This window comes from Protopterus annectens, chromosome 2.part1 (genome assembly GCF_019279795.1).
Source record: "Protopterus annectens isolate FY-2018-M chromosome 2.part1, PAN1.0, whole genome shotgun sequence".
Taxonomy (NCBI): Eukaryota; Metazoa; Chordata; order Ceratodontiformes; family Protopteridae; genus Protopterus; species Protopterus annectens.
In genome coordinates this window covers 1,590,347,993-1,590,372,206 of record NC_056729.1, presented here as the reverse complement: position 1 = coordinate 1,590,372,206, position 24,214 = coordinate 1,590,347,993, and the positions used below count along the sequence as shown (strand labels likewise).

At 41.7% G+C, this 24,214-nt stretch overlaps 1 protein-coding gene across 1 annotated transcript in view; it reads right to left on the bottom strand.

Annotated features, from left to right (window-relative positions):
• Positions 1-996: 996 nt before the first annotated feature.
• Positions 997-24,214, bottom strand: part of MFN2 (mitofusin 2) — a 495,982-nt gene continuing 472,764 nt past the window's right edge. Inside the window, exon 17 of the mRNA XM_044063040.1 lies at positions 997-11,533. Within this exon, the coding sequence (XP_043918975.1) occupies positions 11,467-11,533 (67 nt within the window). The 3' untranslated portion in view covers positions 997-11,466. The remainder of the gene's footprint in view (positions 11,534-24,214) is intronic.

The following is a 24,214-nucleotide window of genomic DNA, read 5'->3' as shown; positions in this document are numbered from 1 at the left end:
AAACAGCAAAAAACATTTTAAAAGCTTCAAGTGAACTTTGGAAGCTAATCAAGGTAGGACACACTCAATATCACTGAGACACCGAGTACCTCTAAGTGCATCTGTGAAACCACCAGCAGCTACTAAGAGTGGAGCACAAAATCTGAGAAGGGCAGAATGGCACCACATGCATCTTCAGGTAAAAGGATCCCAAGTCATGAAAGGATAAAGAACATCAGGACCTTGAAAAATATTCTGCAACAAACTGGAAGCCAATGCATGATACATAGGATAAGCATAACATGGTGGTAAAGTAGCAGGGTCTGGCCATGGATTTCAGCACCAGTCATAAATGGCCAAGCTTTTTGTCAAAGTATAGGATCACAGCAGTCTCGGCAGAAAGACACCAAAGCACTGACTTTACTGAGAGGTCAGCCTGGCGTAAAATATTCTTGAACACTGAAACTGTTTTACCAAGTTGATTCTACTGGAGAATCCCACTGAAGGAAGAGCAATTTCTTTTTTAACTGTTGACCTTTTCTGTTTTGTTGTCAATAGAACACATGACAACCAATAGCTTGTCACAGATCCTGAATGAAGCAAAGAATGCATTATCTTTTCAATGAAGATGCAATAAAATCAGAAAACAGGTAAGATTTTTTTCTACATGTACATTTATTTCTTCACAGGCTTTCACACATGTAACACTGGCATAATCATCATCATGAAAGAGTGGGTGAGGCATGGCAGGTACTGGGCTAATATCTGGGTTTACATCTTAGCAGCTTCCAGACTATGGCATAGACCACATCAAAGTAAAAAAAATAAAGTGCATTTCAGTTGCTGATCTACATGGCAGTTATTTCTTTTAAGGCAGATTTCCTCTAAAATAGTTCTCTGCAACTACTGTCCCCACAAATAATTCCCCATACCTCTGTCGTAATGCAATGCATCCTTTTCTGCTGAATTCACAAGTCAGAAAAAGTAATTTACAAACGAGCAAGATTCACGGTTAACTGAAATTAAAGGTGGTTTTATTTTCTCTGATACATCAGCTCTTCTTAAACATCTATAGTGACACATTAAAGGTCATCAGCTGTATCTACTTGAGGCAAAAAACTGTTGAGTTTTCAACTGACAAAACAAAAAGAAAATAAACCACTACATCATAGAAAGGAGGTAGCACTCGTTTCATATCTGCAACTACATTCTCTTGCCTAAAAAAGAATTATAGAAAACTGGTAGTAAAAGTTTACAATTTACTATGAAAACCAGTAAGACATCAATGCTTGACTGTCCATAAAAAATGTTTCTTACACAGGCATATGTTGTAACTTCAGATGTCTAGAATTTTCTAGCTAGCAAAGAATTTAAGAACTAACTTCCATCTGTCAATATGGTGCTTCCAGCTGATTACTTTTTTTTTTTAACAGCAGTTTTCCTTTGTGTGCGTCATTTTCTCTTAAAGTCATTTCTTGTATAATGAGGACAGTGAAACATTTTCTTTAACAGGGAGGACAACACTTACCTGCTTAAGTCTTTCCTCACAGAAGCAATAAATTAGCTACCAAACAAGGCATATTTCTCTCTGTCCCAGTACTTTGTAACAAAACCTAAACTAAAAGAAGAATGCACATGTCCACAAGGAACAGCGGAAGTGTTGCTACCTTGATAGTCTGGCATTTAGCAATTACTTGCATAGCAATTCGGAAGGGGCAAAAGACTGGTAACTGTAATTAAGCAATCCATTCAGCACTGCCCCTTTGAAGACTCGCCCTAGGTTTACTGTATATGCATTTTAGAAAAAAAGGTTTAGTAGAGATGTTACAATCAACCAAGTCACATCAATGCATATACAATGAATGGAAGAAACACTGAAGCATACAGCCAAAGGAGCTAACTTATGGTTTATTCTGAGGTTTGACTACTCCTGGTGGGACCTCCCCTTCAAAAGAACACCACTTTTCGGCACATTGGCGTAATCAAGCTGACAATTTTCCTGGCTGTTTGCCCTGTCCACCATCAGCACAGGGAAGAAACAGGCAGCCTAGATAGTCCAAATATGTGCATCGGTGCACATTTCAAAGGTCTGCGCTCAACCACATCACTTCTGATAGCAATCTATGAACTAGTCTTTTCCAAGAAGTTGGCCACAAAAAGACTGACTTAATTTACAGTGAATTTCAGAAACCACTTTGACTCATTTAAGGTGCAACTCCACCTTTGTGAAATTACAAAAACGTGTTTTTCTAAAAACAAAGCCTAAATCTCTAATAGCTTTCTGGCTGAAATGACCATCACCAGGAAAACAGATTTTCCAGGAAAGGAAGTTAAATTCGAAAGATATCATGGGTTCTATTTGAGGTGAAAATTAACCTTTTCAGCAAAAAATTTTAGACTACAAAAAAAGCAGCAAGTAACATTCACTGGAGAACTTCAGTAAGAGAGTAGGTATTAGTTAAGAGACATTAGTTTGGCGTAAGCTACTGAGAGAAGCTCCCTGCAAAAAGACTTTTGGAAAATGCAGCATTTAGGTTTTTAATTTTGAAATTATCTGAGTGAGTCTGTTGACTTATGACAAAGTATGTCATTCACCACTTTTAGTTGTATGTTCCTGCTCCTAAATCGGAATTGCTCATCCACTACAAAATCACTCAAAGCATCTAGGAGCTAATTTTTTCAACCTCTGGGCTACCCATTAAGCATTACACTGATGGGGAAACCAAGTAAAGAATGGCTGAGTGTCTACAGCTGCTGCTGTTGTAGCTTCTGCATTACCTTATTGTTTTTCAGAGTTGCCCTCACAGTTTTCGGCTCACTGGTAACTAGCATATTGATTTTACAGAACTGGGAGGGGGAGGTAATCTTCTAACCTCTTTCTTTTAGGTCACAAATTGCCTCCTTTAATTTGTAATTCAGCACAAAACTCCGAGACATGCAGCCATGCACATCACATAAAAATGCTGCTAAATTCTGCACAAAGATCAAAAAATGTAGCATGTATGTTAGACTACCAGGAAGGAGTTAAGAAAAGTGTAGAGATGACATAATTCCGTCCATACTCAAAACACTAGAAATTTGTCCACAGGCCCAAAGTTCTTACACAGCTCTTCAAAAGACAGATGCAATGGTGTGGATGGTATAATCTGGCCAAAAGAGAAGACTGGAGATCTGAGAAAGAGGTAGGGTACACTGGTTGCTCCCTATACCAGGTTCACATTGGATTGAGATTGTCTGAACAAGTTTCTCTCTCGGATTCCTTTATATCGAACAATGGTCTGACTGAAAGCTTTGGCAAGTTTCCTACACCATCATAAGCCAATGGTAGGTAAGCGTATACATGGTGAATCAAAGATAGGTTTTGAGGTAATCTGAGAAAATGTCACAATAAATGGGATTAATTTGCAGAAAGAAAAACAGAAACTCTTAGGAATGTTACTAAAGGCCACTAGGTGATGCTTTTCTGGGCCTCCCAGTTGTTGGATATAGATTTCTTGCACGACTCAGTGATTTCTTCTTGGAATAATTTACTGAAGGGAAACTTCAAGAAGTAGGATGATTCCTTACATTCTCTTAAAGCCACAAGAGAAATGAAAGTGCTAAGCAGTCAAACACCGTTCAGTACTGTCCTAAAGTCACCAAAGCTTTGCCACATTTCTTCACCAATAAAGGCTGATGTAATAAGCTGTCTACATGTATTGTGAACCTGACGCCTACTTCATTAAGTTGTCTACACTATCTTTTCACTTGTCCTGACAACAGTTCCTTCTCTCTTACCCTGATGCACTGTAATCAAATATAAAAGCTGGTAGCAAGAACTTCACAGAGAAAAATAAGCCCCCCCTTTTTTAAAGCACTAAAAAGCATTCACTCATATGACTACTCTCTCTTCTGGATTACAACTATTCGAACATCTACAATGTATGGGGGATGAAAGAGAGGAAAAGACACACCACCAAGGAAAAAAGCTGCTGTAAAAAGCTATCAGGAAGCACCAGCTTCTTGATGAAAGGCAGTTCCTTAAAAGAATACCGGACGTTAACCTACCTGAACATCAAATTATTCAAACAGAATTCTAAATTAAGTGCCTTACTATTACTTCTTGTCCTTTATCAGCCAGTAATATGAATTAAACAACGTAGTACATAAAAGAGACAAACTAAACTGGAAACATTAAATACTAAATAACACATCTTTAAACAAAATTCTGAACTCATATACAAATGGCAATTATAAATATTTGAAGCATATATAACTTCTGATATAAAGAGCAGCACATTATCAGAATGCAGTGTTTATATATATATAAAAAAAAAAACCAGACTGATGCCCAATAAGTTTAAGTCGTCAGACTAAACTACATTTCTCCACTCAGAGTGCACTCTAATGCCATGAAAAATTAATCTGTGAAACACTGTTTACGGATTTTATATTTTAGTAAAACTGACTACGTTGTAGGGTGGAACAGCACTGAAATAGTATTTCTGCTATACAGTGCTAGGGTCTCCAGTTCACTTCCTTGGAGGAGTGACTTCTGTCTGGAATCTGCATGTCTTCCCTGTTTTCAGCTGGATTATTTTCAGCAAGCTTTGCTTTCCTTCCACATCTCAAAGGCACAGCATGTGGACAAACACTACTCCAAACTGCCCCTAGGCAAATAAATGTCCTGCTATGGACTGCTGTCCCATCACGGGTGCATTTTCTGCCTTATGCCCCTTGTTCTCCTAGACGGGCTCTGTTCCCATGACCATAAAGTGGGTAAACTGTGTACTAAAAATGAATGAAGGATCCCCTAAAAGGGTCACATAGAGCATTAGATTCTTTTGCATACATTTTAACAGAGGTGGAGGGACTTTGCCTCCTTGAAATTTTATGTTTACCTTACAACAGACCAATTTTCAATAAAATGGAATCGATAAAACATGAATCATAGATTCACAATTTGGCAAATTACTACACAACTCTCAAAACAGAATTGTCCTTTGCTGCGGTAGTTCCAACAGTGTTCAACTGCAAACATCACAAATACTAGAAAACATGCTTACACTGAATAACATAAAATCAAATCTGCATACACATGCTGCAATTCAATATACTCAAATTATTTCATTATTTCAGTGCACATTAAAAATGACAAAGCAATGCACAAAATTAGCTACTAAATTTTGCATTAAGAAATTAATGAACCAATGCAAACTCTTGATCTTATTACAAAATGTAGTCACATTATTCTAGATTTGGGGTTGGTAACCTAAAACAAGAATCAATCTAGTTACAGTAAGAGAATCAGAAGTTAATCACCACCTTTAAATTCACTACAAATACATTCTTATGTAATCAACAGCCAAAATAAACTGTTTCAAGGACAGCCCTGGATTAAAGGAAAGAAATGTGGATAAAAAAAACAAAAGAAATACATACATTAACTCCAGCTCTAACTTCTTTTCTCCATTAGTAAACCTGAGAAGGCAAAAATATGTATTTAAATCTTTTTCTGAGATTGTTCTGGCAAATGATTATATGACGGTCAAAACTGATTTTCCATTTCAGGCCAGAGAGGCATATAGCTATCCGTCCTTGGTATGGCAAACTCTCACATGCCCCTTCTCCAGACAGCTTTCAGTACTGAACATAAACTGATATCCCTTAGTAAGCCTGCCTTTTAGAAGCCTTTGAAATAACTTCATTTTCTGCAGCACTGCCTGTGCTTTCTGGCAAGTTATGTAGTTTGAGACTGTTCGTGAAGTTTACATAGCAAATGTGAGTATTGCTCATTTCAGTGAAAACAATTACAGCCAAGCCCGTTCCCACAAGACTGAAACTGAACAATTTGCCAAAGTTCCCCCTTAGAGGATGCAAAGCCCCTCCTGCCTCTACTATGCAACTATAATGTGTGCAAACTTCAGGGTAAGTAAACTCTTCAGTAAGCTGATCATTCGGTGAATCAGTCTAGACTAAATTGGCTTTACTGAATTATTTTTTGACAGACACTTACTGATGATGAATTTGCTTGGCTTCTCCCAAACTAAAAAAATATATATTATGCTGTTAAAAAAGTGATTTCTAATTATTTAGTGTGCTAAACCTCTCCAATTACATACTCACTTTTTCCCAAAATGCAAACAACTGCTAGATCATCATCATATTTGCAGTACTTGTTAGCTACTTAGCTTTTGCAGATTGGGTTTTACTTCAAAATTAAGCCATCTATGGGGCACTAGGTTCTTTTGTCTTTCAGGAGGAAAGAAAAAAGAAAACTGCCCTTCCCTTATTTTTCTCATTCATTACTCTTGGGAGCATGTATGCAAAGACGTGAGCCTCACACACATGACCCAGTAAGAGCACTGAGCTGAATGAAAAGAGAATACCGGCATAGTACCATCTTTAAAAACTAGTGTGCAAGGTAGCCCCTTCATTCTTACTCGGGTTCCATCTGTCAGAAGATTGGGGGGGTGTTTGTGTTTATATAATGCACGTTTCTAAAGAACTAGGGGTAACAGAAAGGACTATGGTGATAATAAATTAACTAGACAGATTTATAAAATATTTATACCAAAACCCAAGTGACAATGGTATGACAACAAAACATGACTTGTAAGGGAATGACAGCTTTGTAAGCTGTGGCACTCAAAGTTTACTGCCAACACCTGCATCTTCAGGTATGCAAACAGCCTTTATAAAAAGCACAAGAAGGCTGAACCCATGCTATACTCTCGCTCATGATGTCAAACGTATGACTTGGCAAGCATCCCTTTGAGCAACAAGCAACAATTATAGAGTGCGCAAATCTGTCCCAACAAAGAAAATCCTTTCAGCTGGGAGAAACAGGATTTAGTACTATAACAAGACAGGTGGAACAAATAGTAAGTAAAAAAACGGCGGAATTTAACATCTATGCCAGAGTTGATTTCTAGGCAATAAACCAAAATTTGCATATAGGAATTGTACAGAGAGAACTGGATTATAAGGATTTTAAAATAAATACAGAAAAAGTTGGAAGAGCGATAAATAAATGTGGCACATTTCCATGTCATAACTGTAGTTGTTGCAAGAATATATGTAATGAAGTACATTACCAACACCCTGTAACTAAATAAGTTCATAGAATTGATAGTCATGCAACTTGTAACACAAGCATAATTATCTACTTAACCACTTGTGTACAATGTGAAAATTTTTATGTAAGAAAATGTTATAGATGTCTGAAGGACCGTATTATTGAGCATAAATCAGAAATTAGAAGGGCTACTAAAACAAATGCTTTGGCAAAGCATGTAACAAACAGGGGCTCTATGCATGAGTTTACATTTAAAGTATTACAGATATTATTTAAGGATTTGAGGGGTGGGGATATTAATAAGCTTGATATAGCTGAAAATAGGTTGATTACTATCCTGGAAGCAAATAAACATCCAGGACTTAATTTATTAACCATAAAACCTATATTAGTAGCCAAGCAAAAACAATATAAATGAATATATCGTATTCAAGTTATTACATGTATTTTCTGTAAATTTATATTTTTTAATGTAATTTTAATTAACTAAATTATGATTTTAATTAACTACTGAATTTTATTGGTTGGTTGCGTCATATTTCTAGTATAAAAGAGTATCTTTGAATGATTTTCACATACTGATGAAGGGGTGTTTCCTGAAAGCTTTATCTCTGTGAATAAACTGAGCGTTTTCCGTTTGTTGTTTTTGTTGGAAGTTACAAGTCTTACAATGGATTTTATTGCAGCTGATTCCTTGACTGGTGCTTTTGGAGAAACAGGATTTCTCCCAGCTTATGGCTACTTCCAAGGCATACAATCATGGAAATACCCAAACCAGGGATGCTACTGGGCAATCTATCATTCACAAAACCAAGAATCCATCATTTAAATAGAGGAAGTGACAACCACTGGAAGCAAATAAAGGGAACTTCCTATCTGGATCCCAGACAATGAAATATAAAAAGATAATGATCATGTCTACTGATATCTTTTAGGTGCAACACATGATGAGCCCTGGACAGTACCACCTAGAACATAAACACTAAGTGCTCAATGAAGTTTTTAAGGTCCAAGATAGGACAGAAGTCTCTCGTCACAACTGCAACAATAAAACGTCATAAGTACAACCAGATGTCTCTGAAGCAGGAAAAGGCTCTGTGGCTTCTCTGAGGAGTAGAGTCACAGCCTATTTGATATGTTCTATGTAGTCGCACCGAGTAGAATTCTTCCTGGGGCAGAATCCAATATGTCCCATCTTGTGACCAACTTGAAGAACCCATAAGTCTGTGCTCAAGGATCTTCAAGTTGGGGTAAAGTCAGATAGAGATAAGGCCGGTAATTTTGGATGCCTTTTTCTGGGGTGCCATGCTCCGTCATTAGGACAGCACATGATGTCCAGGGTGTTATCCTCAACTGCAGAGCTGGGGAAGGTAAACCCCCCCCCCCCATTGTCTGGGTTCTCCTCATTGAACAGTAAGCCTTTTTCTATTAGAACTGGGATAGTCTAGAAAAAGAGAAGACCAAGTGGCATCAAAGACATGCTGCATACACTTGTGGAGGTCCTTGAAGGTTTGTACATAAAGGACCTCATCCCAGAAGATGGCATCTAAAATGATCTCCTCATCTCATCCTTAGAACGAGTTTAAGCCATACCATTTCCTACACCTATCTCCCTAGCCACAGTATCAACTCAAAGTTGCAGCAACCTATGCGAAAAAAACTGTAGATTCCATGTAAAGGGTCTTTTCTACAGCCTTTTTTATCCCAGATTCAGGGATGTCTGCCAGCTTTTCCAGAGCACAGACCTCTAAGGAAGACTGGAATCTAGACTGGTCACACAGATAATTAACAGACCTGAGTTCCAAGATGGCAGATGAGAAAACCCTCTTAATGAGACTGAATCACTTTGCCATCCTCTCTATGGGAGGCAGAATGAAACAAGCACAAATTTCTCCAATTTGCACACAATGGCTGTCTAGGAGGACCCACAAGATCCTTACCCTTCTTGCCCATACACTTATTAAAGGACTTTTGGAATAAGTCATAGAACTGATGGGCCAGTCTATGACAAACTTTGTAAGCCTGACAGTCTCCCCAAAGAAGGGATCCTCATAAGGGCAAGTATCAGATGAACTGATCTCTATCTTTATATGTCTTACAGACAAAATCTGGATTAATGCCCTCTTTCAAGATAAGGGACAGGAAAACAATGTCCCATCACTAGCACCAGAAAAAGACCTTCGATGCACTAAGTAAACTAACAAGAAAGTCAGACAGCCAATTAATGGGTCTTGGGCAAGAGGAAGACAGAATCAGATTATGAGTGACCGTCACTGAACCTGAGACTACTGTCAGTTGTGGCAGACACTGAATGGTGTGCATAAATCCCAAATTTGGCCCCATCGAGTGGTTCATCTGGCATAAGACTTCCTTATCTGGTAGTGTTGCTGGAGTAAGAGGAGAATACAGAAAAAAACAGGGTCTTCCCCCAATTCAGAGTTCAACCACCAGTCATTTACTAAGGACATCAAAACACAGCTCCACTTGAAATGCTGTCATGTTCTAGACTCTTAAACATAGCAGTCACAATGGACACCCCCAAGGTGGTTGCTGGTTTACACTTCTCATGTTCTTCACACTGCTGGGTCAACAAGTGCGAATCTGCCCCCCCCCCCCCCTAGTCAAAGAAGAACTCAGGCCTTGTGAGAAGACTTTGCATGAGGACGTTTTGAGCAGTTCCTGGCTTCCAAATCCCTGACATGATCTTGCTGTTCATCACAGACTCAGGACTGTAAGAATGACTCATTTGCGCATCCTTAACAGATGTCACCTTCAAAGAGATGGCATAGGGATTAGGCTTCACTGCAGGTGGCTAGTCTGAAGCTCTGACACTTCTGCCAATATTTCAAATCATGCACCTTCTGAAGGCAATATAATCACTGATGTTTTAGTCTCTGAATGTGTGAATTCCCTAAAAGGGTAGGATTAAAAAACAAAAACTATGCGCACTGCAGAAAGGAAAAGGAAGTCAAACTGGTGAATGCAGGGGTTGTAAGTGCTCCATGTCATGTTGGGCATGACACGATTATGTGCACTGGTCAAAGACACGTCACTAAATGTGGCACATCAGTGAAACTTCTCAACTATCAGAAAAGGAAAACCCAACAGCATCCCAGTGCAGAAGACCTGCAGTCTCAAACCATCAACTTGTTAAGCCAGAGAATTGAGATTCATACAACTCCAAGGTACACAACGTGTGTGATGAGGGCTAATTACCCTTAAACATGATCTGTGGTGAAGGTAAAAAGAAAAAAAAAATATGTGCAGTGGAACAAAGAACCTCACATAGCTTTGTTCCAGATAAAATAGCTACTGAAAATGTGTTTTAGACATTCCTCAGATTTTTTACCTCAGAGCCGCATGCTATATAATACCATAACTCAAAGTAAGGTATTGGATTACTGGAACGATACTATGAAACCCAACTTACTCAGACATACAAGAAGCTACCCCTCTGTACACCTTTTCAGTAAACTCCAGTATTGTTTAACAAGTTAATTTAAAAAGTGCACTTTCTAATGTTGCTGTGTAATACACTGAATCTAGAATAAGCAGGACACTTTGGTTTATACTCAGCTCACAGTTACAAAATTTGTCCTTGTACTCCTTTCCTTTTCAACATGGTGGTCTTCTTTAAAAGCCTATCCTCACCCCCATGAAGAAAAAGTCTGAAGGGACTCAGCTTGTTTTGCAAAATTAATTAATTCCTGCCCCCTCTCCCTAAAATTCTCAGTCTTGCTGATTATACACATTGTTCTATATGGCAGGAAAATTGATGAAACTATTTTAATAAGTTTATAAATCAGTTTACAGTAAATACTATATACTACAATAGCAGTCATTATCATTCATTAAAAAATATTAACTTAACTGACGCCGTTTCTGAACAGCAGAAAAAAGGTGACAACTGCAGCAGCATAAACTCCCAGAGAAACTTCTTCCCCACTGGAATGCAGCTTATTAAAGAGAGTAATATTTTTAGTGCTCCTTCATTTTATAGATTATTTTAGCATTTCTTTAGAGTTACTGCCTACTGAGCCTTTTTACATGAAATTTGATTCCACCATTCAAGATAGCACAAATCTGATGCATCATAATAAATTAGGTTTTACTGCTTTCCAATTTGTTGCGGTTGGACCGAAGCTTGACAAGTTCATTTAATTATTCAGGGATTACAAAGAACTTAAAGAAAATCTTGTATCCTGGACAGTTATGCAATGTTCCAAACAATCCATACTGCCTTCAAATATAAGCAAATGACATAGTACACTGAAGCAGGCTGTACACTGCGGATGTTCAATAATGCAGACAAGGGCAGTTTAATTACAGGATACACTGTTTTTAAATCTTCAGCTGACTGCATTTCCATGAACCCGTTTTCTAGTGCCATGATACCACCAAAAGGTACTTCATCTTTCTGTTTTGCATCATTAGCTCTGCTGCAGGTACTGATTCATAAACATGTTGAGTTCACTGTCCAGCCAACCGGCTTTGTTCCTGAAAAATCAAAATAGATGTATGAAAGACTGCCCTGAAAGTTCAAGGCTATCAGTATACTACCATCCAGGAAAAAAACGTATATTTTTGTGCATCAATAATGTCATAAAACAATGAGGGCTGGAGACAGATGTCAACAACTGACCCAGTGAGTAATGAAACAGCCTGAAGGCTGCTGACCACCATGAACAGTAATGACTTAAGAAGGTACATTATAAGAGTGCACAGGTTTGTATAAGGATTCTACAGATGGCAAAACCTGTACACCCTCTCTGGTACCATCTCCCTTTGAAAAGCTAATGGATCCCTTGCACACTACATTTGCTACACATTTGAAAAATGTACTTGCTATTAGTTTTCAGTTTATTTTCATTCTATTATTTGTAACACATGTACAAGAAAAAGAGTTATGTACTTACCATAACTTGTGTGGCACTGCCAGCCCAACTATCAGAATTTTGTAAATAATTCTATGTCATGTGTGAATATTGATACGATTTATACAGAGCTGTATGCTATGTACTGAGCTTCACGAATGTAACCACAGCATACCCTGCTGGAACATAGAAGATTAACTTACAAAAACCAAGAAAATAAGTTGAAATTAAGTGCTTTACGATGTGCTACAAAAGTTAGTTAATGCAGCAAGGAGACAGGATGTCTAGAGCTAGAAAGGAGACAGGATGTTTAGAGCTAGAAGTTTGCGCATAGTCTTGAAACAGAAATAATTACTAGGTTTCAAATGTAAAAGCATTTTATAGTTTTCCGACTTCCAAGTTCAGCAAACTTTTGAGGGATATGTACTTCTCACACAGAGATGTTAAAATTCTGTTACTATCTGTTTAGCCTGAGAACTGAAGTCAGGTGATAAATAGTGATGTCGGCCAGGCTAACACCGCAGTAAAATGTGTGATATTAATTTTAAAACTATCTCAGAGAGACTATTCATTTTGTATTTTGTCTTTGACCTGGAAACATCCATCACCAGCACTTCTGCCTGTATACTGTCTGTAAGCAAGACGTAAGGCATAGTATCTCTCTTAGATATAGATAGGAATACAGAAAAGATTAGTTTAGATGTTTTCTGTATTTATTTGAGACTGTCCTGCAATGTTGTTTTGAAATATTTCCTGTGATTCTGAACTCTGTAGTTACTGTGTTGATTGAGTATTATCTTGTTCTTTTATTTATTAAATATATTTAAACCTAACTTTGTGGCTATTTGTGAGACATATTTAAGGTCATTGAGTTCTTGCATATGTATTTGGTGACATGGTACAGACCACTCCTAAATAGCCTTGCTCTTGGTCAGACTACCATTTGGATAATAGTAACATTACACAGTAGGATTAGTCACCCTTTGGTAAGGGCCTTAAAGTAGCTAATAGGGGTTCTGGTGGCTGTAATAACTACCTTATAGTCTGGGCATAACTAGTAAACCTGTGCCAGCCTTTCCCAGGTGTGTGTTTGTGTATAAATCAAATCTCAAAGTGTGTATGTGTGTGTGTGCATCAGCTACTTGGGCAGGGACATGAAGCACTGGTTAGACAGTGACAGCGTTGGGAGGACTTGGCTTGGAACCCTGGCTAAGGACTCAACTCTATAGCTGTGCCTGTGGGGAGTCTTATTGGGGATCTTGAGAAAGAGGGAGAAACCAGCCCCAGACTGTGTGTGATCTCTGTCTGCTCTTAAGGGAAATTGTGTTTGTCATCCTCCTTTCCTCCTATAGTGTACGCCCCCTCACTGTTGCCAGTGGTGAGAATTGAGGCTCCTTGATTACTGGGCCAGTGCACAGGCATCACATATTAATTGGTGCACAGTGGTGGGAAATCCACATCACACATTAATTGGTTGACAGTGGTGAGTTAGCCACCTCATATATTAATTGGCTTGTAGTGGTGTGGATATTGAATTCCTGTAGCCTGTGTACAGTGGTCACTGAAGATGTTTGTACTCTCAATCGGCCACGCAGTGAACATTCAGAGTTCATATCACAATAGTTTTACTTTTTTTTAGCCTAGTTAGGGAGAGTAGGGCAAGCATGTCAGCAGAGGAGTACTGAAAGCTGACAAGGAGCTAGTTGGTTGAGATGTACCAGGCTAAAGGACTGGTGCATGCCAACCTGACTAAAGCAGACATGATTGCAGCTTTAGTCACAGCTACATCACAGAATAGCAACCAGGAGGGCAATCAGACTGGCCTTGGAGATGTACAACTCTCAGAAAATGGACAGCTCAACCTTTCCACAAAGGACTTAAAAATCCATCTGGAGTTAAAAAGACTTGCACTAGAGGCCAAATGTTTGAAAAGAGACAGAGGCATCTAGAGACTGAGGAAAATTAGAAAATGCAACGTCTGAAGGCTGAGGAAAATGAGAAACTGCAATGCCTGAAAGCTAAGGAGAATGAGAGCAGAGGCAACATGAAAAGCAGATGCTGACTCTGATGCTGACTCTTCGCCAGAGTCATGGTGGTAATGGGGAAGGGAGTAACCGAACCCCAGAAGGAACAAAGGTCAGTACATTTCTTCCAGAATTTACAGGAGTATAATTTTGATAGTTTCATTCATAAGTCTGAAAGGGTATGTAAACAGTATAATGTTGACCAAGGGCTCTGGGTATGGTTCCTGACCCCCTTTACTCCATGGTAAAGCTGTAACTGTAATTTCTAAACTGACTGATACTGATTGTTTAAATTATAATGTTGTAAGGAACTGTCTTTTAGAATGTTTTAAGTTAACACCTGAAGCTTAGAGAAAAAAGTTTCATGAGCACAGATGCAAGGCAGATGAAAGTGTGTGTGAATATACTGCTGAACTAAGCATTTATTTTCATAGGTTGCTGAGTGGATGTCATGGCAGATCTTTTGGTGAGGGAACAAGCCCTTAGCACATTGCCCGAGGACATGAGAATCTGGTTAGCTGATAAGACAATGCAATGCTGGAGATGAGTTGGGAAGAATGGATACTTATACCTAGCAAGCAGGGCATCACTGCACAGGAAAGGGACACCCACTGCTGCTCATGGGTCTAAGGGAACCCATGGCGGGCAGGCCAGACAGCCCCAACTGAGTCCACCAGTAGCAGGGGAAGCCTCTAGTCCAGGTACAAGTCCAGGACCAAGGGTTAAATGTTTTAAATGCAACTAGTGGGGCCATGTAGCATATAGACGTCCACTGAGGCAAGGTGGGGAACACAAGGTGGGAGAGGCAGTAAGTGGTAATGACAAAATGCCAGCAGTAATTTGTCTGAAGACAAGAAGGGTACCAAACTACCACAAGAGATTATATCCTATCTTAGAGGATGGGAAAGAGGCCACTGCTAAGAGAGACACAGCCTCTGACCTAACCATTGTGAAGCCTGCGATAGTTACAGAGGAGCACTGCTTGCTTGGACAGTTTACTCCAGTCACAGCTTTAGGAGGACCCCATTCTAAATACCACTGGCAAGGGCTCACCTTGACTGGGAGGGTGGAAAGGGAAGCCAGCAAGTAGGTGTGTTTGAGGATATCCCTACAGATGTCCTGATAGGGAATGATTTTGATAATGCAGTACCCTGTGTGTATGCAGTTACACGCAGTCAGGGTTGGAGACAAGCATGTGGGTCTGGTAGCCTGGGGGAGACCCAGACAGACCGCACACTTGCAGCCAGGACTAGTGAGGTGGTTACTTCAGGGAGGGAGCTACCCTGTAGCAGTGAGAGTGAATGTGAGCCACAGCTGCTTGTTGGTAATGATGTCCCCTTGGACAGAGTAACTGCAAGGGCAGAGGTGAGTAGTAGTAGTACCCAGGCCGACAGTGAGGCACCACTGTCAGAGGATGCCAGATGTCCTGTGGAACAGGAGCTGGGAAGGGTTGCAAAGAGAGAGTTGAGACAGGCTCAGCTCTCTGACCCTACAAGACCTGAGGGAGGTAGCTAGTGAGGCACCCGATTCTCAGCTGAAGGGGGAATCTGTATACTGGGACAAAGGGTTACTGTATAGAGAGTGGACCCCTACGGGAGGGCTAGAGGATGAGACAATACAGCAGTTGGTAGTGTCCAGAGCCTACAGTCTTGGCACTTCTAGCCATAGCCCATAACATTCTCTTTGCAGGTCATACAGGCATAAAATGTACAGAGAGATGTATTATGCAGAGCTTTTATTGGCTTGGGATTTCTAGAGATGTAACAGGGTACTGTAGGAACTGTGAGCAGTGCCAAAAGGTAGGCAAGGCAGGAGACAAGGTGAAAGCTCCTTTGATGCCTTTACCTGTGATTGAGGAGCCATTTCAGAGGGTTGTTATGGATAGCATGGGCCTCAGAGTACCCCAAGTTCCACAGGGAAAATGTATATCCTAGTGGTAGTATATTATGGTACGAAATACACTGAAGCAGCGGCTTTGCCCTCCAATGAGGCAGAAAAGGTGGCAAATGTTCTGTTACAGATTTTCAGCAGGGTAGGTTTCCCAAATGAAATACTGACTGACAGAGGTGCCAATTTCATGTCAGACCTGCTGGCTTGTCTGTGGAAGCACTGTGGGGTGAAGTACCTAAAGACTACCCCTACCATCCCCAGACTAATGGTCTTGTTGCGAGATTAAACTCTCCACTCAAGTCCATGCTATGGGCATTTGCAGACCAGTTTAAGAGTGGAGGGGGGCAAATATTTGCCCCATCTGTTTGCTTACAGAGAGGCGCCCCAGGAATCCACAGGTTTTTCATAGGGTGAGGGGACCTCTAGATTTGATACGAGGTGAGTGGGAGGGTGAGTGTGAATCCCACAAGGAGTCTGTTGTGACATATGTCATAAACCTCAGGACAAGGCTCATGGAAATCCTGGGCTTGGCCCAGGAGAACCTGGCAGAAGCCAACAGCATAAGGTCTGGTATGACAGGAATGCTAGAGTATGCTGTAGGGCAGCAGGTAATCGTTCTCATTCCTGTCAGACACAACAAGCTGCAGGCAGCTTGGGAGGGACCCTACAAGGTGATAAGGAAGGTCAGTGATGTTAACTACATGGTAGAACTGCTAGGCAGGAGGCTGGGGCACAAACTGTACCATGTTAACATGATGAAACCTTACCATGATGGTGAGGCCCTTGTGCTAATAATTTGCAGTACAAGGCAGGAGTCGTCTGAGGGGCATCTATGGCTACAGGGAGCCAGCCAGGAAAATCACAAATTACTATGGTGGAGCCTAGGGTTGCAGGCATATGATGGGACAGTGCAGCACCGCAGTGGGGTTAGCAATGTCAATCCAGATGGGCTCTCAAGACAGGGAATGGGGTAAGGTATTCTCAGATAGCATTAACCCTCTCCAGCAATGTTTCTCAAGTGTAACTTGAAAAAACTAGCTTGAGTTTTCGGGGTGCGATTGTGACACTGCCAGCCCAGCTATCTGGAATTTTGTAAATAATTCTATGTCACTTGTGAATATGGATATGATTTATACAGAACTCTACTGTGTCATTTGTGAATATTAATATGATTTATACAGAACTGTATGTTAAGTACTCAGCTTCAAAAATGTAACCACAGCATACCCTGCGGGAACAAAGATTAACTTACAAAACTTCAAGAAAATAAGTTGAAATTAAGTGCTTTACAATGTGCTATAAAACTTGGTTAATGCAATAGGGAGACAGTATGTCTAGAGCTAGCAGTTTTTGTATTGTCTTGAAAGAGAAATAATTACTAGGTTTCAAATGTAAAAGCATTTTTTTGTTTTACAACTTCCAAGTTCTGTAAACGTTTGAGGGATATGTACCTCACACAAAGATGTTAAAATTCTGTTAGTTCATAGGTTCATACTAGGCTATCTGCCCTAGGGCATTTATAAGCCTAGCCAGAGTGTGTTTGGCTTTCGCCACCCATTTTAAATTAATTTTGCTATGCCCTTTTTCGAGGTTAGTATACTGTACCTCTGTCTAACAGTGACACAGAAGTGATACCCGGGGTAAACCTACGATCTCCCATCCACTCATCAAGATTCCTCTTGAAGAGAGTCAATGAGGGACTCTGCCTAACCTGGACTGGGATTTTATTCCAGAGTGAAGGGAGCCTCTGGGTTATGAATCTGTCCCTCCAGCATGTCCTATTTATTTCAGTGCTGAGGTTCAAGTCTCTCGAGCGTGTAGCTCAATGGGATTTGGATTTTCTGAGGTGCAGCATGTCCATTAATTCCGGGTTGGACATGGCTTTATACGTCAGGCACAGATCGCCTCTGAGCAGGCGGTATGCCACTGAGTAGAGCTGGAGTTTCTTTAACCGGGCAGCATATGGCATCTGTTTGAGCCCTATGATCCTCTTAGTGAGGTACTTCTGGGGTCTTTCCAGTTGCTGCAGGTGTCTGGTAAGGTACATCCCAAAAGGGGCATTGTACTCAATTATGGGCCTGATGAGGGATGAGTAAAGAGGCAGGATGACCTCCCCTGATCTAGATGTGAATCCCTTCATGATCAGGTGGGCTATATAAAATGTTTTTCTAACCACTTTGGCCACGTGGTTGTCAAATAAGAGACTGCTATCAACTTGGGTCCCCAGGTCCCTAATTACTTCTTCTGTACTTAATGGATTACCACCTATGTGGTAATTTGTGGGCACTTTGTTTTGCCAAAGGGATGACTATACACTTTTGGCATTTAGCTTGAGGCCATGGCTCTGGCACCAGTTGTCTGTTTCTATGAGGCCCTTTTGGAGGATGCTTGTGTCGGCTGGAGAGTCTATTATGGTGCCCAGTTTGCAGTCATCTGCGAACTTAGTCAGCCACAGTCCTTCCGTGTTGGCCTGTACCTCCGAGAAATATATACCGAACAAGAGAGGTCCCAGGACTGAGCCTTGTGGGACGCCACTTGTAACTGGTTTGGAGTCTGACATGGCTCCAGCAATTCTAACCATGGGGGTTCTGTCCTTGAGCCAGTTTGCAACCCATCTAGTGACATAGGGGTTTATATTTAAGCTGGTGAGCTTATCTATAATGACCGAGTGGGGTATTGTATCGAAGGCTTTTGCGAGGTCCAGGTAGGCTGTGTGGACCACCTTCCCCTCGTCAATGGCCTTGGTGACTGTTTCAAAGAAATCAACCAGGTTTAAGAGGCAGGATCTGCCCTTAACAAAGCCGAACTGGGTAGGATCCAGTGTCTGTAGGTCCCCAATATCTTTATTTATGAGGTCCATGATGATCCTTTCCATAGCTTTGCAGACCAAGCTAGTCAGGCTTATGGGGCGATAGTTTCCAGGATCCGTTGAGGCACCACCTTTGTGGAGAGGGACCACTGTTGCTGTACGCCACTCTTTGGGTACATATCCTGTAGTAAGGCTGAGATTGAACAGTAGTTTTATGTTTGGGTTTAGCTCTTCTTGGAGTTCATGTAGGACGCAGCCCGGGACACCGTCTGGTCCCACTGATGCTGTGTTTTTTGCTTTGGAGAGGGCAGCTCTTACTTGAGCATCTGAGATGTCAGGGGGGTAGCACTCTGCTGGGATAAATATTTGCCCTTTTGGTGGTGGTGGTGGTGGTGGTGGTGGGGGGGGGGGAGTTTGCGCTGAACCTGTCAGCTAGGATGTTGGCAATGTCTGTGGGTTTGGTGTATTTTTTGTCATTTTGGACTAATTCTGAGCATATCCTGGAATTCCCACCCAGGTTCCTAACATAACTAAAGAAAGCCTTGTGATTATCCTTAGTGTCCTGTGCAATTTTTCTTCAAAGCTGGCCTTAGACGATTTTATGAGTGCCCGTAGTTTTTTGCTAATACTGATCAGAGATGCCTTCCCTTTTTGGGATTTTGCTCTATCATGTAGTAGCTTCCTCCTTCTATTGTATAGCTTGTTTATGGCTGGGGTCCACCAGACAGGACGTCTGCCTTTGGAGGATTGGGTCTTGGTTTTATTTGGGGTTGCATGATCCATGCATTCCTGAAGGTGTTCATAGAATGCGTTTATAAAGGATTCTGCGGTCTGGGCCGTATTTTCCACAGGCCCAGGGGCTTTGAAGGATTCCACCTCGGTTTTGAGGAGTGTGAAATTTGCTTTAGAGAAGTTTTTCACTGTGGTTTTCTGGGCAGGGGTGGGGTCGGGATGTGAATATCCAGTGAGATTAGTTTATGGTCTGATCTTACCAGTGAGGGATACACTTCTGGTCTGGAGCATAGAGTCCCCATGTTGGTGATGATCAGGTCCAGTATGTTTTCCCCTCTTGTGGGAGTGGTAACAAGTTGTTCCATAGCATTTGAGTTTATAAATTCTAGGAACCTTTGGGCTACGGTGTTGGAGCTAGAATAATGCTCCCAGTCTATGTTTGGGTAGTTGAAGTCGCCCAATATAATGGTGTTTGGAGAGACCTTCATATTTTCCAGTGTTCTCAGGAAGGCCGAGTGGGGTTCCTGGGTTTGGGAGGGTGGTCTGTAGCAGGCTATAAACTGGAAGGCAGTTTTACCCACTCTTAGTTGCACATGCATAGTCTCTGATGCTTCGTGCTGTGCCACCAACCTGGAGGTGTGGGTATCTTTGACGAATAAAGATACCCCCCCCCTCCTTTTGTAGTATATGTTTAGCCTGGGAAATGGAGTCAGGTGACAAAAAGTAATGTCATCCAGGCTAACACAGCAGTAAAATGTGTGATATTAATTTAAGAACTCTCTGAGAGAGACCATGCATTTTGTTTTTGACCTGAAAACATCCATCATCAGCACCTCTGCCTGCCTGTGTGTTGTCTGTAAGGCTTAGGGCATAGTATCTCTCTTAGATATAGATAAGAATATAGTAAAGATTATTTTAATGTTTTCTGTATTTATTTGAGACTGTCCTGCAATGTTGTTTTAAAATATTTCCTGTGAGTCTGAACTTTGTAGTTATTCTGTTGATTATTGTTTTGTTCTTTTATTACTTATTATTAAATATATTTAAACCTATCTTTGTGGCTGATATTTGTGAGACATATTTAAGCTCTTAAGACTACTTGCATATGTACTTGGTGAAACTGAAAAGGCCACTCCTAAACAGCCTTGCTCTTGGTCAGACTAACATTTGGATAATAGTAACATTACACAGTAGGATTGGCCACCTTTTGGTAAGGGACTTAAAGTAGCTGATAAGGGGTTCTAGTGGCAGTGGTAACTACTTTATAGTCTGGGCATAAGGGGGCATAGCTAGTAAACTTGTGACAGCCTTTCCCATGTGTGTGTTTGTGTATAAATCAAATCTCAAAGTGTGTGTGTGTGTGTGTGTCAGTCAGCTACTTGGGCAAGGACACAAAGCACTGGCTGGACACAGTGTTGGGAGGACTTGGCATGGGACCCTGGCTAAGGACTCAACGCTACAGCTGTGCCAGTGGGGAGACTTATTGGAGAAAGAGGGAGAAATCAGCCCCAGACCAACTGATCTCTGTGTGCTCTTAAAGAAAACTGTACTTTACTGTGTGTGTACTTATCCTCCCATTGTGTACGTCCCTCACTGTTGCCAGTGGTGAGGATTGAAACTCTGATTACTGAGCCAGTGCAGGGGCATCACAACTTGGAATATGTGCTCTCCAGTGTCATTGCTCATCATGGGTAGGTCTTGGATCCAACCTGGGATCCGAGCAGGCAACTGAAGGACAGATCTAGAGTTCAAGCTACTCCCCTTCCCATAATTCCTTGCTGACCTACGACCCTCAGATCGAGTTTGCTGGACAGAAGAAAGCAGTCTGGACTGCCTATAATACTAAAAAGCGATTAAAGGAAGACATCCCTCCATACCTACCAGATATCAAGAAGGAAAGGGGGAAGGAGGGTGGGAATGTGATGAATAATGACATTGGATAGCACAGATTCCAAGTTATGCTAAGTACATAACTATCTGATGCTATCCGTGTCATTATTCATCACGGATGGGTCAGAGTCCCCATCTACTATGAACCCTAGAAAGTCCCAGGGAAGGACATGCCGAAGCACAGAGGAAACAATGGAAGCCCTCTTCCTAGACACTAAATCCAACATATAATGCATAACAAAGGTGTGAAGGTTAGACCAAGAAGCAGCAGCATGAATTTCATCCAATGAAGTCTTGGCCAAAAAGGCGGAAGAAGTAGCCACAGACCTAGCAGAGTGAGCTTTAACTGGTCTGGAAAGTTCCATGTGTCTGCTGTCATAATTGAAGGAAATAAAGCTAGCGAGCCAACGGGAAATAGATACCTTGGTAAGTGCCAGACCTTTTCTGGCCTGAGAGAAGGCTACAAAGAGCTGATCCGACTTCTGAAATTCTTCAATCATCTTAACATAAAATTGCAATTGTCTATGGACATCCAAAGAATGCAACAAACATTCCCCCTCACTAGAGTAATTATGGAAGAACAGAGGAAGCTGAACAGATTTGGTTAAGATTGGCCTTCAAAGCTATCTTATGGATGAATGAAGGATTAGTCCTGAGAGATACCCTATCCTTGTGGAAGACCATAAAAGGGGGCTTAAAGCTAAGAGCCTGCAACTCGGAAACTCTCTTGGCAGAAGTAATAGCCACCAAAAAAGCCATCTTCCAGGACAGGAATTTGAGATCACAGGATGCTGCGGGCTCAAAAGGCTTCTATGTTAAAGACTGCAACACCAGAGTAAGATCCCAAGGTGGGAATGGATCTTTGATAAGAGGTCTAAGGAGAAATACCCCTTTGAGAAAGGCCTTACACAGTCTGGAAGAAAAGGTGGGATGTGGGATAATGGAAATTTGAGATGGCCGCCAACTGGAGTTTAATTGTGGAGAAACTGTCCCCTTCCTGAAACAGGGAAGCCAAAAACAGAATATCATGAAAAGGGGCTAAAAAGGGTCCAGATTTCGTTGTCTGGCATAAATAAAGAATCTTTTGCACTTGCTAGAATACACCTTCTTGGTAGCTGTTTTCTGACAGGCTAAGATGATATTCCATCACCAGAGGCCTGGACTGAGAAAGGATCACTGGAATTTAAGGAACCATGCGGTTAGACGAAGAGACTGAAGGTCGGGAAGAGGAAGTCCCCAAGGGGGGGAAATGAGATCCGGGGTGGGATCCAATAGATGCTTCAGAGGAGACCAAAGCAGGTAGAACCATGCCTGATGAGGTCAAAAGGGGGCAATGAGGATGAGAGAGGTCTTCAGGCAATGGGCTTTCTGCAAAAATTTAGGAATGGAGGGAATTAGGGTGTAAGCATATAGAAGCCCCGACGGCCAGTCGTGAACTACAGCATCCCTGGGTGACTCCCCCAATGGGGGATCAGGGCAAAGTAATTGCTGGATTTGTGGTTGACAGGGGAGGCAAACAGATAGCAGCAAGAAGACCCCAATGGTTCAATATCCAATGCGCCACTGATGGATTCAGGCACCAGTCTTGAGGACTCAAGACAGACCTGCTGAGTTTGTTGGCTAACACACTGGAACTGCCAGGGATGTGCATTACAAGAAGAAAGCACCTGTAAGACGGTGCCCATTCTCACACTCTAATGGCCTCTCTGCACAGGGTATAAGACCATGTTCCTCCCTGCCTGCTGATGTGCCAGACCACTGCCATGTTTTCCATTTGAACTGCTGTGGTCCTGAGAGGGAGACACTCCTGAAAAGCTTGCAGCATCAGAAGGACTGCTCTCATCTCCAGAATATTTATGTGCAATTTGGTCTCTCTAGGGGACCAAGTACCTTGAACCGTCCTTCCCTGAAAATGCCCCCCACCCCCACCCCAACAGAGAGGCATCCGTGGTCACTGTGGCCTTTGGTTGGGAAAGACAAAAATGGTCTGCCTAGGATCAGATCCAGAGTTTGAAGCCACCATGCAAGGTGGTTTCTGCTCAACTGAGAGATCCTGATGGTCATGGACATGGGGTGAATCTGCACAGACCACTGAACCGTCAGGGTCGATTGCAGGTTCCGCATGGGATATCTGGCAAGAGGTATTAGCTGGATAGCAGCCACCATTGAACCTAAAGCCTGCAAAATGAAGGGGGCTGTGGGATGATTTGAGTGGCAGTAACTGATGGACCTGGTCCCGAATTATTTGAACTCTGTGGGGAGGGAGTGCTGCAGTCCCTGAAACCATGTCTAGAAGAACCAGGATAAACTCTAGGCTCTGACACAGGGAAAGATTTGACTTAGAGAGGTTGACTGTGATAGCGAGATTGTGAAAGAGTTACAGGGTATAGTCAGAGGCCAAGGTCAAATGATGTCTCATGGGGGCCATAAGGAGCCAATGGTTCAGGTATGGGAAGACCTGGAAGCCTTGCAGTCGGACATGAGCTGCCACCACTGCCATTCATTTAGTAAATGCCCAGAGGGCTGTGGTGAGGCCAAAGTGCAGAGCTCTGAACTGGTAGTGACTGGCCCCTAAGCGAAAACGCAGTTATCTCCTGGAGCATCTGTCAGTTTTGATAGGATAGCACACATCCTTGAGATCCACTGAGCACATCCAATTGTCCTTGAGAAGAAGAGGCAGAATGGACTGTACAGTGGCCATTCAGAACTTGGACTTCTTGACTGACAAGTTCAGCTCGCTGAGGTCCAAAATGGAACGCAGGTCCCCGGTCTTTTTCGGCACCAAAAATTAAGCAAAAGTAAATTTGGGATCATCGTTGTCCTGTTGGGACCTCTTGGATGGTTCTTTTTAGAAGGTCTTGGACCTCGAGATGGGCCAACGCCCTTTGGCGGGGTAGAACATCTGGAAGAGATTCTGGAATTGGAGGGGGCTGAAAGAACCCCTGTAAATGATCTTTTA